Source organism: Podarcis cretensis (genome assembly GCF_951804945.1).
Source record: "Podarcis cretensis genome assembly, chromosome: 3".
Lineage (NCBI taxonomy): Eukaryota > Metazoa > Chordata > Lepidosauria > Squamata > Lacertidae > Podarcis > Podarcis cretensis.
The window spans coordinates 87,204,362-87,219,423 of NC_137172.1; the positions used below are offsets into that span (position 1 = coordinate 87,204,362).

Genomic DNA, 15,062 nt, shown 5'->3' on the forward strand with positions numbered 1-15,062 from the left:
ATCCAGAGAGTTAGAAATGGGTGTAGTGCATATATTTGGACTCCAAGGGTAGGAGCCTCAGGTCAAGAATGTGAAATGTACATTCCCCAACCTTCTTTTTTCCAACTAGGAGACAATCAGCCCATTCTCTATTCCCAAATTCATTGGGTTTATTTATATTTTAAACAACTCAGAAATGAAAGACATGCTGTATCAAGCAAAGGATGGAAGCCAAGGTGAAAAGGTGCCCTGCATGAATTTAAAAAAAAGGGAAAAAAGACAGGTATAGGCTGGTCTTTTTATTCCTAATGGAATTAATACATGAATCATGACTTTAATAAGTGCCATCTGTTTGTTAATTGTACTTTGCAAAGCACCAGGATTTTGCTTTCTTGTTTAATAACAAAACAAGTTAGCGGCTACAAAGGAAACTGCAGATGTCGTGAAACACCAGGATCCTACAACTTGAGTGTTAGGAAAATCATGGTTAATGCTATGCACATATTAATTGTTTCTGTTTCCAGGATCTAGTACTTAACTCGTGGCATCAAAACTGTACTAAAAGATAGCTAATATTAATTTTTTGATAGCAGTTGCACGATCCTTACATTAGAAAAATATTCATTTGCAAATGATCCATGTGGGCTGACACAGAGCATGGTCAAGGTGCCAAACAATGGTGCTGGCTTGCTGAAGCTCAGCATATTATCTGGCTCTGGTCAGTATATGGATGGGAGAATCAATGGGACTCAATGCACATCTAAGTATGCTTATTTGTATGCAAACCTAAATATGGTGCCTTTGACAAACTATGTTGAGTATTTTGAGGCATCATATTTTATCTATAGCATCCCACATGAACCTATAAGCCCATTTGCACAATTCAGCCAGCCAGCATTAAACATTTTAAATTCTGATTGGTATCAATGGGAGATTTCCGTGCAATCAATCCTATGCATGCTTACGATGCCTACTCAGGAACACGGTGGGACGTACTTCTCAGTAAACACAGGAATACACTGTTAAACACATGCATAGCTACAGACCTTTACTGCATGCTGGATTGTGTCCACTCTTTATTCGTATTTCATTGTTTTTCAGACACTTCAAGAAGGTGATAATATTCCAGTAGTGTTTCGCCCGAGGCATAAATTCATACTAATATCTCAAGGTTGCCATGTATCTAAGGCTATGAAAAGTTGCAGGATATGACAAAAAATATAGCAAAATCTATCATTTCTCCACAATTGCTCACAGGCCTAATAAATGGTCAACATTTTCAAATCACTCCCTTATTTTGAAACAGGGTTTCATGGGTGCACTGGGAACCCAAACCAAGCAAGAAGAGGGCAAGCAGTAGTATTTCTTGTAATATGTTTAAAAACACACACAACAGCCCATCACGCATCCAACAAGCTCCTTCCAAACCACTAGAGACAGTTAGTTTACTGGCCTAACAGGCATCTATGCGTAGGTAACAGAACTTCCTCTTCTTCTCCTGTTCCCTTCCGCTCCCTGCACCCCCTCAAAATCAAATCAGGAGGGTGGGAGAATGCTCTGGAGCATATTTGGAGAGTGCAGAGGAAGGAGAGGAGATAGAAGTCCCATTGTGCCAGTAGATCTATGCATTCAGAGCACTGGATAAGACCCCCAAACTCTGCATACATCATATGCATTGTCCTTAACAGCCATTGAGCCATGGTAAAACTGAGCACCATGTGAAGATACAAACTCTTGGTTGTCAGAGCTTGCTGTTATGCTAAGAGGAAGCTAGCAATCCATCAGTCTTCCATTCAGCCTGAGTCTTACCATGGAGAACTGACTTTGAAATGGCAGTAGTGGTGGAACTTTCACGCACAAATTTCCTTGCTCCGTTGGAAGTTTTAAAGGAGGATGTCCAGTGGAAGGTGAAACACAGGAAGGACATGTGGACCTGATTCTCCTGTAAAACTTCCTCCCCTGAAAAGACACAGGTGAGTTCCTGACTTGGCCAGCTGCTTTGGGAGTGAGGAGTGGAAACAAAATGGATGAGAGAGGGTTGAGTGAGAGTGAAAAGAGAAGAGGTGAAGAGGGGATAAAGGAAGAAGATAAGCAGTGGCAGTGCTGAGCAAATAAAGAAAGAACCCAATTTTTCCCACCCACAGGAGACTAGCCTGAGCCCCTCTGCAAGACTTAGGCACTTCTCAGACAACAGTGACTTTCTTCTGAGCTGGCTCCAGCTTAGATTCAAAGGGAAGGTAAAGCAAAGGGGGAGGAATTCTTTCTTTTTTACAAACCACATGTTATTTTAATAGCTCTACATTTAAATGCCAATGTTTAAAACTTAGATTTAGCAATGCATTTCCCCTCACTCAACCATTTCCTCTGCAGTTTAGCTGTTTCAGATGGACAGAACAGGAAGGGTCCTGTTGCTATCACACAAAATGGCAAAACTCTCATTAACTGAGGTGGAAAGAGATAATTAGCCCCAAAGGATAATGTGGTAGGGAAAAATAAACTACTGTAATACGCAGTTGAAAAACAATCAAGTAAGAAGTGTTCATTTCTGTCTCACACGACTTGAATATTATAAAAACACATGAAGATAGCAATTTTTGTCTTAAAATGATTAAAAATTCCTCTTGCCTTTTTATGTGCTAATGTTTATTAAGGTGAATTTTGGAGAAAATTCATAATAAATTACACTGAGAAAAACGTGAGTCATTGTTCCAGCTCATGATGGTCCTTAATTTAGCTTCAAAACAAGAGCAATGAAGTACTAAAGCAATGCATTTGTGAGAAAAATATCTCTTGTGATGATGTTAAACTTGGAGCTTATGTTTTAATGATTTGCAGGGCTTTTTTTCAGTCAGAACTCACTGGAACCTCTCAGGTGGGCCCCATTGCTATTCTAAGAGAATGAAGAAGGTGTTCGTGGTGAGTTCCAGCACCGTTTTTTCTAGAAAAATAGCACTGATGATTCGTTAGGCTGTAATTAGCTGTTGCTTCTCAGATCTCTCTTATAATGTGAAGGGACAAAGTATGCAGTACATATGGAAAAAACACTTAAAATATTTTTTGGCAACTATACTTTCATTTCTCATGTAAAATATTGATTCCCTCTGCCTACCACCATATAGCCAACTGCTTTATACTTTGATACCCAAACTATTCAGAAGTATCCCAATCATGATGAACTACAAGTAGCTAGCATATTCATTATGACTAGTATCCAACCAAATCATACAAGTTGTTCTGAAAGGTCTGGATGAGGCATCCAATGTACCATCTGGTCTGATTTTGTGGACTCTTTTTGAGGGCTAAAGAAGAGACATAAATTGTCTCCTTTCATCATGCTGCTTCCTCTATATTCAACTCTTTGATTCTAGAGAAATCAAACTATCTGAGTCTATGTCAGTAACTTCATGCAGGAGAACACAGCCTGCAAAATTTTCATGGAACAAAGCTTCAAATTAAAGTTAACCAGTTAGAAAAGACAACAACATTGAATGGCAACTATTTTCAAAGACTGAGAGAAGCTGATATGCATTGGAACAATTGGTGCATCTGTATTACAATCATTTTTCAAGAATTTCCATATAAGTTTGCTCCAGGGGGAAAAACCATAGAATATTTTCAGTTGCCAAAACTGCCATTTGCAATTAAAAATTAAAGCTGCAGCACTCATCCCATGCAGGCAATTATCTAAAGGTAGCTGGCAGTCGTCATTGTTTACGGTGCCGCTGCTGTGTCATGACTTCATTAATCTGGGAATTTATATTTTAATAGATTTAACATTGTCAGATTTATTTTCAGCTAGGCTCATATTTGAATCACACTCACAAATAACAGTAGCAAAAACCCTGCTTTCTTGGCATTCCTCCAAGCTACCTCACCATCTCATTTTTGGAGCGTTATAGTCCAACAGAACAAAATCATTAAAGGTGACAAAAAAAATTGCATAATTTTTTATTGAAACTGCTAGAAACACTAATTAATATATAGATACCAACTTCCATAATTCGCATCTTATTCTACATTACTGGGAATACAGCATCCCTAGAAGATGTTACTGGTCACTACAGAATAGCATGTACATCCCTGAAACTTGATATAAATCCATCCTTCGCATGTATTCACTAAAAAGGCTATTTTTAAAACAACCATCCAAAGCAGTTGTATCTTTGCAGTAGTAACCCAATATTCCTCAAAGGGAATACACATACATCTGCAAAATTCAATCACAACTACTCACAGAACAAATTGAACTTCAGGGGTAGTATCATGGGCTTCACTGTAAGGTTAGAAACTGAAGAATAAACTCCAACCCTGAAGGGCCCTCCCCTTTAAGTCCTGTCCTACTTCAGCATAACTTTCATTTTATTGAAAGGTGCACCTCTTTGTCAAGCGATGGAGTGCAGTGTTGATTTTAAGGCTGTTTTACTTTTGTTCCTGCCACCATCTCAATTCTGTTGACAATTCCGATGTTCAGTTGGTTGATGTTTCATTGTTTCAGATTTAAACACACTATTCATTACGACTTTTAGTGAATATATAATCCACTCTGGGACCTTTAGGTGCTCCAGATACCTGCAATAGGTAGGTAAGTTCCTACTTAAGCATCTATTAAATTGTGCTCTGAGGCTGCTCAGTGGAACCTACTCCCAAATAAACATCCACAGGCTTGCAACTGAGTGTACAGAATAATGCAAATCTCCTTAGGTATCTTAAGACTGATTTGTTGAGTAATAAAAGTTTGATTAGTATATTACAGTAAAACTGTGTTTAGTAATTACTACCATTATTGAGGAAATCATATGTTGAATTACAACAGTGTAATCCAGGCGGGTGCTATTCAAGCTCTTAATGATCAAAAACAATTTGTCACAACAGGTGATGTATTCATCATCAGGGGAATAAAGTATTTTGTTGAAAGTCCAGTGAAGGAAACATATGAGGAACAGACAGCAAAAACTAATTCTTCAGTTTGCAAATATCCAAAATTTGGATATTTGCTAAGACTTTCCCTTATCTTTTAAAGACGTTTAAACAGTCCTCTCAATCTTTAATGAGAGTTTTAGAGCCTAGCGTCTCTCTCTCTATATATTTATTTTTCCCTAAGTACCTTTCAATCAATTCAAAAATTTAAAAAGCAAAATCTAAGCAAGTAAGATTTATACAATAAACAAAAGCTACTGAAATTGAGAATTGGGGGGGGGGGGCACACCTTGAAAACCCATGCAATCTGCTGACTGCCCCAACAAATGTTTATACTGTTTTTAATGTGCATTCATTCAGAAACCATGAATAAAGTATCTACAAATAACCAAGGAGACAAAACTGTTACAGGAGACTGAGTGAACAACCAAACATGAATCTAAGTGAATGGATGGATGTGCCAAAGATGCAATATACTCATTCAGAGATATTCAAAGCCCAAGGGAGGGGAAAACATTTGCTTCCGATCATTCTCTCAATTAGATCTTTTCTGCTCTTCCTGTTTTTTCCTTTTTGCCCTACGGATGATACCAAGCCAGACTCCATAAAATTGATCCCTAAATGAAGCTGTGAATTAGCTGTCAAAATACCTTGCAAAACTCCTCCTTCACGTGTTCCTGAGCTTTATTCCGAAGGGCTAAAAACTATATTGATACCCTATACATAATCAAGTTCCTAACTTCAGAATACTTCGGATTGTCAGTGCTCTGTCTGACAGTTGAGCCAAATATATATAGAAGGATCACACAGATCACACATTCGACAGTCAACATTAAGCACAAAAAAGATAGAACTACCATTTTTTTAAATTTCAGGCTACCAGTCACTAGCACATGTAAAAGCTGTACTTGACTCTTAAAACATTCAGTAAGTGTTGGGTGGGGTGGGGGAAAGCACAACTTAATTTCTCTTAATTTCATTTCAAGTGTTATATGGTGGTTAAGCGTAGTTAAAGGGTTTAAAATCAGTGAAGATTTTGCATATGCACCCCAAGGTAACTTATACTTTCCCTGTGCCAGCTATCATTCCTTTCGGTAGGAATTTCATAGAACATGTTATACCATTCCAGGCAGAAGGGACATAGAAGAATAACGAGCCATGCATCCAACCCAGAAGCCAAATACCAACACTAGGATAATGGAATAACTATAACCTATGGCTAATGTTGGGACGCGGGTGGTGCTGTGGGTCAGGTGGTCGGTGGTTCAAATCCCCGCAACGGGGTGAGCTCCCGTTGTTTGGTCCCAGCTCCTGCCCACCTAGCAGTTTGAAAGCACGCCAAAGTGCAAGTAGATAAATAAGTACCGCTCCGGTGGGAAGGTAAACAGTGTTTCCATGTGCTGCTCTGGTTCGCCAGAAGCGGCTTAGTCATGCTGGCCACATGCCCCGAAAGTTGTGTGCCGGCTCCCTCAGCCAATAAAGCGAGATGAGCGCCACAACCCCAGAGTCAGCCACAACTGGACCTAATGGTCAGGGGTCCCTTTACCTTTACCTATGGCTAATGTTAGAAATTGTCAGATAGAATAATCACAATAAACCTTCAACAGAATTGAAGCAAGGAAATCTGCAACACTCCCAACCTACAGCTCTCTCACATAAAAAGTTCCTTCGGAGAAAGTGTTATAAATTGAGGTTTGCATATAATTCAGGAATATCACAAATCCCGAGGTAATGCAGGATGTCTCTGAGGTGTTTGGGGCTTGTCAGAGGCAAAGCCTTTCCCCTTCTCTGTCCTTCTTCCTTATATATTGTCTCTGTTTAGATTGTAAGCCTGAGGGCAGGGAGCATGCTATTAATGATTTTTCCAAGTACATCTGAGATACTTTTTAGCTAAAGCTAAACGCCTTAAGTAAACAAAGCAGGATCCTACAAGCCAGGTTCGAGTGAAATAGGGACTCAATGATCCAGGCAACAATAAAAAATGTATCTGCTGAAATCTAAAGCAATTCTCCAAACTTACCATTATGCTATACAGTGGTACCTCGGGTTAAGTACTTAACTCGTTCCGGAGGTCTGTTCTTAACCTGAAACGGTTCTTAACCTGAAGCACCACTTTAGCTAATGGGGCCTCCTGCTGCTGCCGCGCCGCCGGAGCACAGTTTCTGTTCTCATCCTGAAGCAAAGTTCTTAAAGCGAGGTACTATTTCTGGGTTAGCGGAGTCTGTAACCTGAAGCGTATGTAACCCGAGGTACCACTGTAGTGGGATGATAGGGGAAGGGTGAGCAAAACCTAGAGTGAAGCGAGGGTGTGGAGGAAGAGCTCCACTGTGATTGACAGGTCTAGCTTGTAAAAGGAAGAAATTATTTTAATGGTGCTCTCCAGTTCCAATACCTGTGGAGGGATATCAGCTTTCCAAGGTATATCTCTAAGCAATAGAGGAAGGAGAGCAGGGAGGGAACCACTGCTCTCCCAGCCTCCCAACACAGTGGGTCATTGCCGCTTACCGAGAGGGGAGGCATGAGAGGCTTGCAATGGTGAGTTGCGGTGGAGCCAATCCAACACTGCCAGGTGCCACACCAAGCTCCCCTCTTGGAAAGTGACAGCCACCGATAGTACCTGGAAGACAGGAGAGCAATAGTGCAGCAGCCCGCCAGGCACTTCTGCCTCTAAGCTAAAGGAAGATGCCAGGACAGAGAGAGAGGGAGAGGGATCTCTCTTTGGTAATTGAAAGGCCTACCATGCAACCAGAGGGAGCGATTTTACATGGAAAGTGAACCCTTTTTAGTTCTTTCCACTCCAAAATTAAAGGTTCCTGGCACAAAACTCCCTGGACCTATTTCTCTGCAATGTGGCAAATTCTTACCCAGAAGCTAATTCCTCATGTCTGCAATTTTCAGGCCACTTGGCCACAAAATACAAAGGTAGACTGATTCCTCGTGTACACACCTTGAAAAACAGTGATCCTTCTGAAATTTAGCAGGTATCATTATCTCAGGGGGGCAACTCTGTCTGCAAATTTCATCCAATTCTGGCTGAAAATAATAATAAACAACTTATTGGGGGGGGGGGATGATGTTCCTGAGTTCTGCAAAAACAAACCCGGCTGCCCCCCCGCCACCTTTAATCCTATGGCGCTGTGCCACAAATGTTCACAACTTTTGTGCCTCACAGCAGTTTGAATACCTGCCTCCCCAAAGGACAAAGACAAAATCTATGTCCCTTCCCCACTCGCAACATTTTGCTTTAAGCCACAAACATTTTTTTTCTGGAGAGTGGTGGTGCTGGGTGCAACTGATGCCATCTTGTACAGAGAGGGAGGGGTGTGTGGCAAAAGGCATGTGGGGAGGGGGAGGGGAGGGTGCTGCTTGTGCGGACTGTCATCTGGTCAGCATCTCAAATGTACACAACTGGACTTTACTATGAATTCAACTAGGCTATAGTCAGATCAATGATGGCTTGGAGGGAGACACAACAAATAGCAGTATTTCATAAGAAACTACAGAGTACCTTTGGATTGTGGCTAAAGTCATGTGCACATGGATTCAAAAACCAGCAATGGACAACGGCGGCAAGAGTCTTAATAGCACAAGGATGGAAGAATGAGGAAATCCCAACGAAAGAACTGTGCAAGAAAAACTGATGGACTATGCGGAATTGGCAAAACTGACACACAAACTACGTGACAAGGATAACTGATTTTAAAGATGAATGGGAACCTTTTACGAAATACTTGAAGAAGCCACAGAATGAACTGGACTCTTTGGCAGGTTTTGAATAAACATTCACAAACTCTTTGTTGTAATATATAGATAGATAATTTGAGGATCTTGACAATCTTACAACATGCAGACAGAAAGATGTGTTGAGAAACCAGAGAAAGGAGCTGAGGGAAGTCCGGGGGTGGGGTGGGAGGTTGGGTTTTCTGTTTTGGGGGGAGGGGGAAATGGAGGGGGGAACAATATGGGTGATGTATTTTTGTTAAAATTATTGTGTTGAAATTTTTTAACAATTTTAAAAAAACAAAAACCAGCAATGGAAGTGTACTAGAGCCAAAAAGTAAGCAGGCACAGCCAGCCATTGGTGTGGACAGGAAAAACTGCACTTAGTCTCCCATATACAGTTACAACTGACTGCAGGTGCAGATGCTCTGCTCCAAATTCACTTAAAAAAAAAAAAAACACAAATCAAACAGCAACTACACTACTATGAAAAGTAAGTGTGGAAAGGCCCTCACTTCTGTCAAAAGGAAAAATGGAGCAGATTCCAAAACTGCAACAACTACCCTTCTGAATTTTGGAAGGATTCATGCCCTCAGAAGGGGCAACCGTTCTTGTAAACTTCACCTAATTCTGACAACAGATAAATTAAGTTATAAACAGCCTCCAATTGGGTCAGAGCTTGATCAGGCTGTTTCATAACCACCAAATTGGGATCCAAACTGAGTCTTGTAATCAGTGCATGCATCTAGTTATAAGGTGGTTAGTTTGCTGCACTGGGCTAGAGGATGCCTTTCTTTGCACACACATATGCAAACTGAGATTAAAAAGACCTAAGAACTGTTATGTCCTGTTATCAGGGGATATAGGACTAAGTCTGTTCTTCCAAAGGGTTGTATGCTATCTAGCACACTCGTAGCTGTTCATCCTGACAAGAGTTTAAGAAACAGCTGTAGATGAAAATACTTTAGGTGAATTCAAAGATCAGAAATAATGTTTATAACACCTGCTGATATTGTTGGCTGGTGCAATTCTTTTGTTTCTCAGTTGCTCTACAAAAGCCTGCAAGTTTACAGTCCAGGCCCAACACATTTCAAAAGCAAAAAGCAGCTATTCCGCCTAACTGCTTTCTGCCACTTTCTGAGGCAACCGTAAAACAATTGGCTTTCAGAGCAATACTGTCTCAGACAGTGGAAGCAGAACATAAACATCATAGCTAGCAGCCATTGATAGCCTTACCCTCCATTAATTTGCCTAATCCTCTTTTGAAGCCACCCAAGTTGGTGGTGATCGCTAGTTTCTGCAGGAGCAAATTCCATCGCTCAACTATGTGTTGTGTGACAGCGTGAAGAAGTATTTTATTTTGATTGTCCTGAATCTTCCAACTTTCAGCTCAACTGGATGTCCCCGAGGTATAATGTCATGAGCAAGGGAGAAAAGCTTTTCTCTATTCACTTTATCCACACCACACATAATTGCACATCTCGATCGTGTTCCCTCTTTACTTGCCTTTTCTCTAAACGAAAAAGTCCTTAATGTTGTAACTTGCCTCCTTGTCCTTTTCTGACTCCATCCCAGTTCCACAATATCCTTTTCAAAATGAGGTGACCAGAACTATATCGCAGTATTGCATGTGCAACCACACAACAGATTTGTATAAAGACATTATAATATTGGCAGTTTTATTTCCAATTCCTTTCATAATGATCCGTAGCACACAATTTGCCTTTCTCCATGGCTGCCACATACTGGGTCAATATCTTTATCAAGCTATCCACTACAATCCCAAGGTTTCATTCCTGGTCAATTACCCGCAGTTCAGTCCCCATGAGTGTACATGTTTATGGAGGGGGGCATGTTTTGCCTCGACACAAATCACTTTACACTTGTTTCTACTGAATCACATTTGCCATTTCACTGCTCGGTTTAGAAAGATCCTGTAGATATCATATGCAAATCCGGCTATCTCACTGCTCACCCCTAACCCTGTTCCACAGAATGGAAAACTGACTTCAATGGAGATGCAGAAATCATGTAATGCAATGTATAATAAGAAAGTGAACTGTTATGACCTAGGAAATCCATAATTCAAATCACATCTTGGCCATTAACCAGCTAGGTAGCTTTATGCAAGCACTGTTATGGGAACTGATGGGGCATAGTGGCTAGGAGACTGCACAGCTAATCTACAAGTGTGTGGTCCATGAACTTGCAAGATGGCCTCAGGCAAACCTCAGTCACACCACCCTCACCTGCAATACAATAATATTCACCTCACTGCTAAGGATTGTGTAAGGATTACAACCAGATAATGCATGTGAAGTGCTTTGAACACTTGAAAGTTCAAGTGCAATATAGAAGTATTCAGCACTATTCTTTCGGCCTCAGACCCCTGTCTGCAAAATGGGGAAAGTAATAGTGGCCTACTTTACAGGGCTATTGAAACCTTGAAGTACTTCGAACACTTGGATGTTCTATGTAAGTGCTATTATTGTAAATGAAAAGAAGTGTGCGCAATTAGAGTGCTGCATAATGACAGTAAGAACATAGTTTTTAAACAGTCTTTCTTTTTCCTCAGAACCTCCCTTAATAGCTTCTATGGTTGCTTTTGTCATAGTTCTGGATTTTACAGCCATTCTATAACTCCGCAATTTCCAATGGAAAACTGCTTTCCTAGAGCCATTCCACAAACCCATTATGGATCATTCTTAAATCGCTTCAGATTTCTCCCCTTTGGACTCATTTGCAGCATGTGTGCATTATTACTGGTTCCTCCCTCTGCATTATTGAGAACCAGTATGTCCTACCTTTCCACCCCTACATTCCAAAAAAGTTCTGTTTGTTCTGGCCTTGGGGAAAACTTAAGGCATTACACGCCATATTTAGGATCTTGTCGCCTATTGCACCTGTCAGCACTTCTCAAAAGGGAAGAGCCTGTGCACCTCAGAACATATCAATTCAGACCCTCATTTGCCCCCCGCCAGTGAACCTGGCAGTGCCAGAAAATATTGCCATATGTCCCATATTTTCAACTACGCAACATCTGGTATCATCACATATCAATTAACCTGAAAGAACTGGTCCCCACCTTAACTTTCACCTTCAGGTTTTCACAAGTACAGTCATTTAAGTGAGGCTGTCCACCCTTCTACTATAAACACAATGTGAAGGGATTAAAGCAGGCTTTCTAAGGGCACTTTCACACATGACGCATACAGCCTGGTTACATGTATGTCTTCCTTGGAAGTAAGCCACTCTGCATTCAACAGACTTGCTTCCAGGTAAGTGTGTAAAGTCTTACATCGTTTTGGATTTATTGGTTATTTATTGCAGTTTTTGTGCCGTATTTTGGAAGCTGGCTAGGGTGTGCATTTGGCTTTCATGTTTCTCTGTCCAGTTTCCTACCTCAAATAAAAGGCATCTACAAGTGTGGACAGGGAGCTTTTAATGGCACGATGTGTGAAAAGAACCCAAAGAGTGACAAAATGTATATGGAGAATGTTTTGGGTGCAACCAGCTTTTGTTTTTTTCTTGCAATAAAGAGTGGGCTAACAAAACAAACAAAACAAAATGCTTTAAAGGGACATTTAAAAACCCAAGTGAAGTCATCCGGAGTAGATGATGCCTCACTTAGAGACAGCACCACATCTGGGCAGCACCCAATGGCTGCTCATTGCAGAGAACCGTCGCCAAGGTAGTCCAGCAACATCCCACCGCGTTAGAACCCACCGCACTCCTCACCCCCCCCCGGGCCAGGTGGGCGCCCCTCCCTCCCAGGTGGCCCTATCCACAGCCCCCTGAGCGCGCGTCCCGCGGCGCTACTACTCACACGAAGGCGTGGTAGATGAACGCCCAGCCGCGGGGTCTCTCGAGCACGTTGTAGAGATAGTTTTGCAGCCTCCTGTACTTGGCGTTCCGCCGGTAGGTCGGGTTGCTGCTGTAGGAGAGCGGCTTCCCCAGCAGGCTCATCCGGGCTCCTCGTTTCTTGCCTCGCCGGCTCTCCCGCAAGCCGCCGAGCCCGCCGCCGGTGCCCAAGAGGAGCAAGCCGTCCCCTCGCGAGGGCGCCGAGTTCAGGAGCACCCTGCTCCGGCCAGACTCCACATCCTTCATGCCGCTGCCCCCGCCGCCGCGACACCCCGCCGTGCTGCTCTTCAGCCAGAGCCCGCCGGCGGAGCCGCCCTCGTCGTCTCCTCGGCTGTGGCTGCGGGGCATGGCATCACGGCGGGGGCAAAAGCGGCGGCGCCGGCAGCAGCAGCAGCAGCAGCAGCGGGTCCCCGCTTGGCTGGAGGGCGGAGGCGAGCAGCTTCCTCCGGGCGCTGAGGAGGCGGCGAGGAGAAGGCGGGAGAAAAGAGACTGGGGCGGCTGCAGGAGCCTCGCGCTCTCCCCACAGCTCCCGCCGAGCAGGAAGGGGGCAGGCAGAGCCGTGGGGGCCACCTTGCCACGCGCAGCACGCAGCAGGCAGCGCCGAGGCTTCTGAGGCGGGAGAAGAGAAAAAGCGACGGCTCCTCTCAGGCGCGTCCGCTCTCTTCAAGCTCCGGCTCGCTCGCCTCGTTTCCCCCCGCCAACCGCTTCGCCTCCTCAGATGCCGCCTTTAAAAGAAAAACAAAAAAAACACCGTATGAAACTTTAGAGTTAAAAGCGAGCGCCTGCGAAGCAACAGAGCGCCGCTCGGCTTTCCGAGCGAGAGGGGCGCATCCACAAATAACACGAGGATAGTGAGTTGCTGCTTTGGAGGAGGAGGGAAGGAGGGAGGGAGAGGAACGACGGGGGGGGGGGCGAGCCCAGAGAAAGAGAGAAGTCTGCTGCTGTCTTGATTTATAGAAATTGGAAAAGGACCGCCAGGAGGGGGGGAAGCCGGGCAGCCTCGGAGAGAGGCAAACTCATGCCCAAGGCTCCTGCTGCCACCTTGGCTTGTCAGCGCACTTTGCAGGGCGAGCGCTTCTCCGGCGGGCGGGCGGGCGGGCGGGCAAGCTGTTGCTCTCCGTCCATAAAACGGACGAGAGCAGAAAGTCGGAAGAGGCACCCAGACGCGCCCTCGGCTTCCTGGGCCAAATGAGCAGCAGTGTCTGTGTGAGAGAGAGGCGCAGCTCACGGCAATTACGCCATAAGGAAATCTCCGCCGGAAAGTCATAAAGCGGCCTCAAGAGTCAAGCCCAGTAGCAGCAGCTCCTGGCGGCGGCGGCTCCGTCGAAAGGCACCATACTCCGAACACGCATCTGTTAAGTTTTAACGCCTCACTCTCTGGCGGGTTTTCATTGCTGCTCGCCCTTGTTAAGAGCGCCGCGCAATAAGCGCCCCTTCAGCTTGGCATGCTTCGCTTAGCTCCCTCGAGACGACGAAGCAGCGCCGTCTTGGGAAGAGAGCGGAGCCGGCGTCGACCTGAGGGCCAAATAAATCCACCAGGGCGGGGAAGGCGGGAAAGGGACGCCCTCCTTCGGCGCGTGCGAACTCGCGCCAAGTTGCAGGACGTTTGCCCGGCCTGACATGCAAAGCGAAGTTGCGGGTGGAAGAGGGCCCGCGGGGCGGCAAAGCTCCCGCTGCTAAGAAGGTAGCGGCTGCCTTTCTTTGGCTCCCTTCGCGGAGCAGCGCCCGCGAGAAGCGCCGCCGCTTCTTCCCTCGCTCATTGTGGCGCGCATTTAAGGAGCAGGTGGCGACTCCTCGGGGCTGGAGGAGGCATCCCGCCCCTTCCCCGAGATCCCCTCCAATGCCAGAAGAAACACCACGTCCCCAGGCGACGCGACGCGCGGTTGGCGGGAGACGCGCTCCCACGTGACGCCCAGGAACTTAGGCGCGAGGCGGCTGTGGCCAAGTTGGGTCGCTCCCTCGCCTAAGTTCCTCAGAGCCGTGAGGAAGGGAAGGTGGCCTGGGAGGAAACTGCGTGGGTCGTTTAAATCCAGAGAAGTACAGGTGTGGCACAAGTAACAGATCATGAAACCCCAGTTGCAATTCAAGGTTCTCGACGTTTACATCGTGTTTCTGCCCCTTCTTTTCCAGCACTTGCCATTCTCGAGCAAAAATGGGAATTCTTCCTGTAGCTTAGAGCTTCTTTTTCTTTTTTTCTCTGTTCTTTTTTGCATACTGCTTCTGAAGCTCAGCGTGACATTCATTTCCAATGTCAACTGCACCCAGCCTTGTCATCTACACGCAGGCAAGCTTGCTTTGAAAAGAAAACAGGTCAGGAAATGATGCTGTGACAACAAGTGTAGCATGGAGGAAGAATGATGAGCCTCTCTGAACGTCTAACCTCCCTCATCGCTGCCACTCTTTCAGAGTAAGATCCTTCGCTCTTCAGTGTTCACCTTTGAGAGCTGTTTGCTTTATTGTCAAGATCATAAAAAGTAAACTGGAAAAGGGCTGGGACCCATTAAGAGAGCTCTTGATGTCCATTTTTAAATTTAACTTGTTGGAGTGCTTTGTTTTGTTTTGTTGGCTTTTGCAAAGAATGCATT

The 15,062-nt window shown here is 44.4% G+C and overlaps 1 protein-coding gene and 1 long non-coding RNA gene across 3 annotated transcripts in view; one reads left to right on the top strand and one right to left on the bottom strand.

The window, feature by feature from the left end:
* KCNQ5 (potassium voltage-gated channel subfamily Q member 5) overlaps positions 1–12,899 on the bottom strand; it is a 265,424-nt gene extending 252,525 nt beyond the window's left edge. Inside the window, exon 1 of one of the 2 annotated variants that reach the window (XM_079970427.1) lies at positions 12,443–12,899. In XM_079970427.1, coding sequence (XP_079826553.1) covers positions 12,443–12,825 — 383 coding nt within the window. In that variant the 5' untranslated portion in view covers positions 12,826–12,899. The remainder of the gene's footprint in view (positions 1–12,442) is intronic. The other variant, XM_079970424.1, reaches the window with a different exon arrangement.
* A 1,448-nt stretch (positions 12,900–14,347) lies between these two features.
* LOC307212974 lies at positions 14,348–15,012 on the top strand. The gene is made up of 2 exons (XR_013837317.1): positions 14,348–14,520; positions 14,608–15,012. It is a non-coding gene; the product is annotated as an uncharacterized lncRNA (long non-coding RNA).
* The last annotated feature ends 50 nt before the right edge of the window (positions 15,013–15,062 follow it).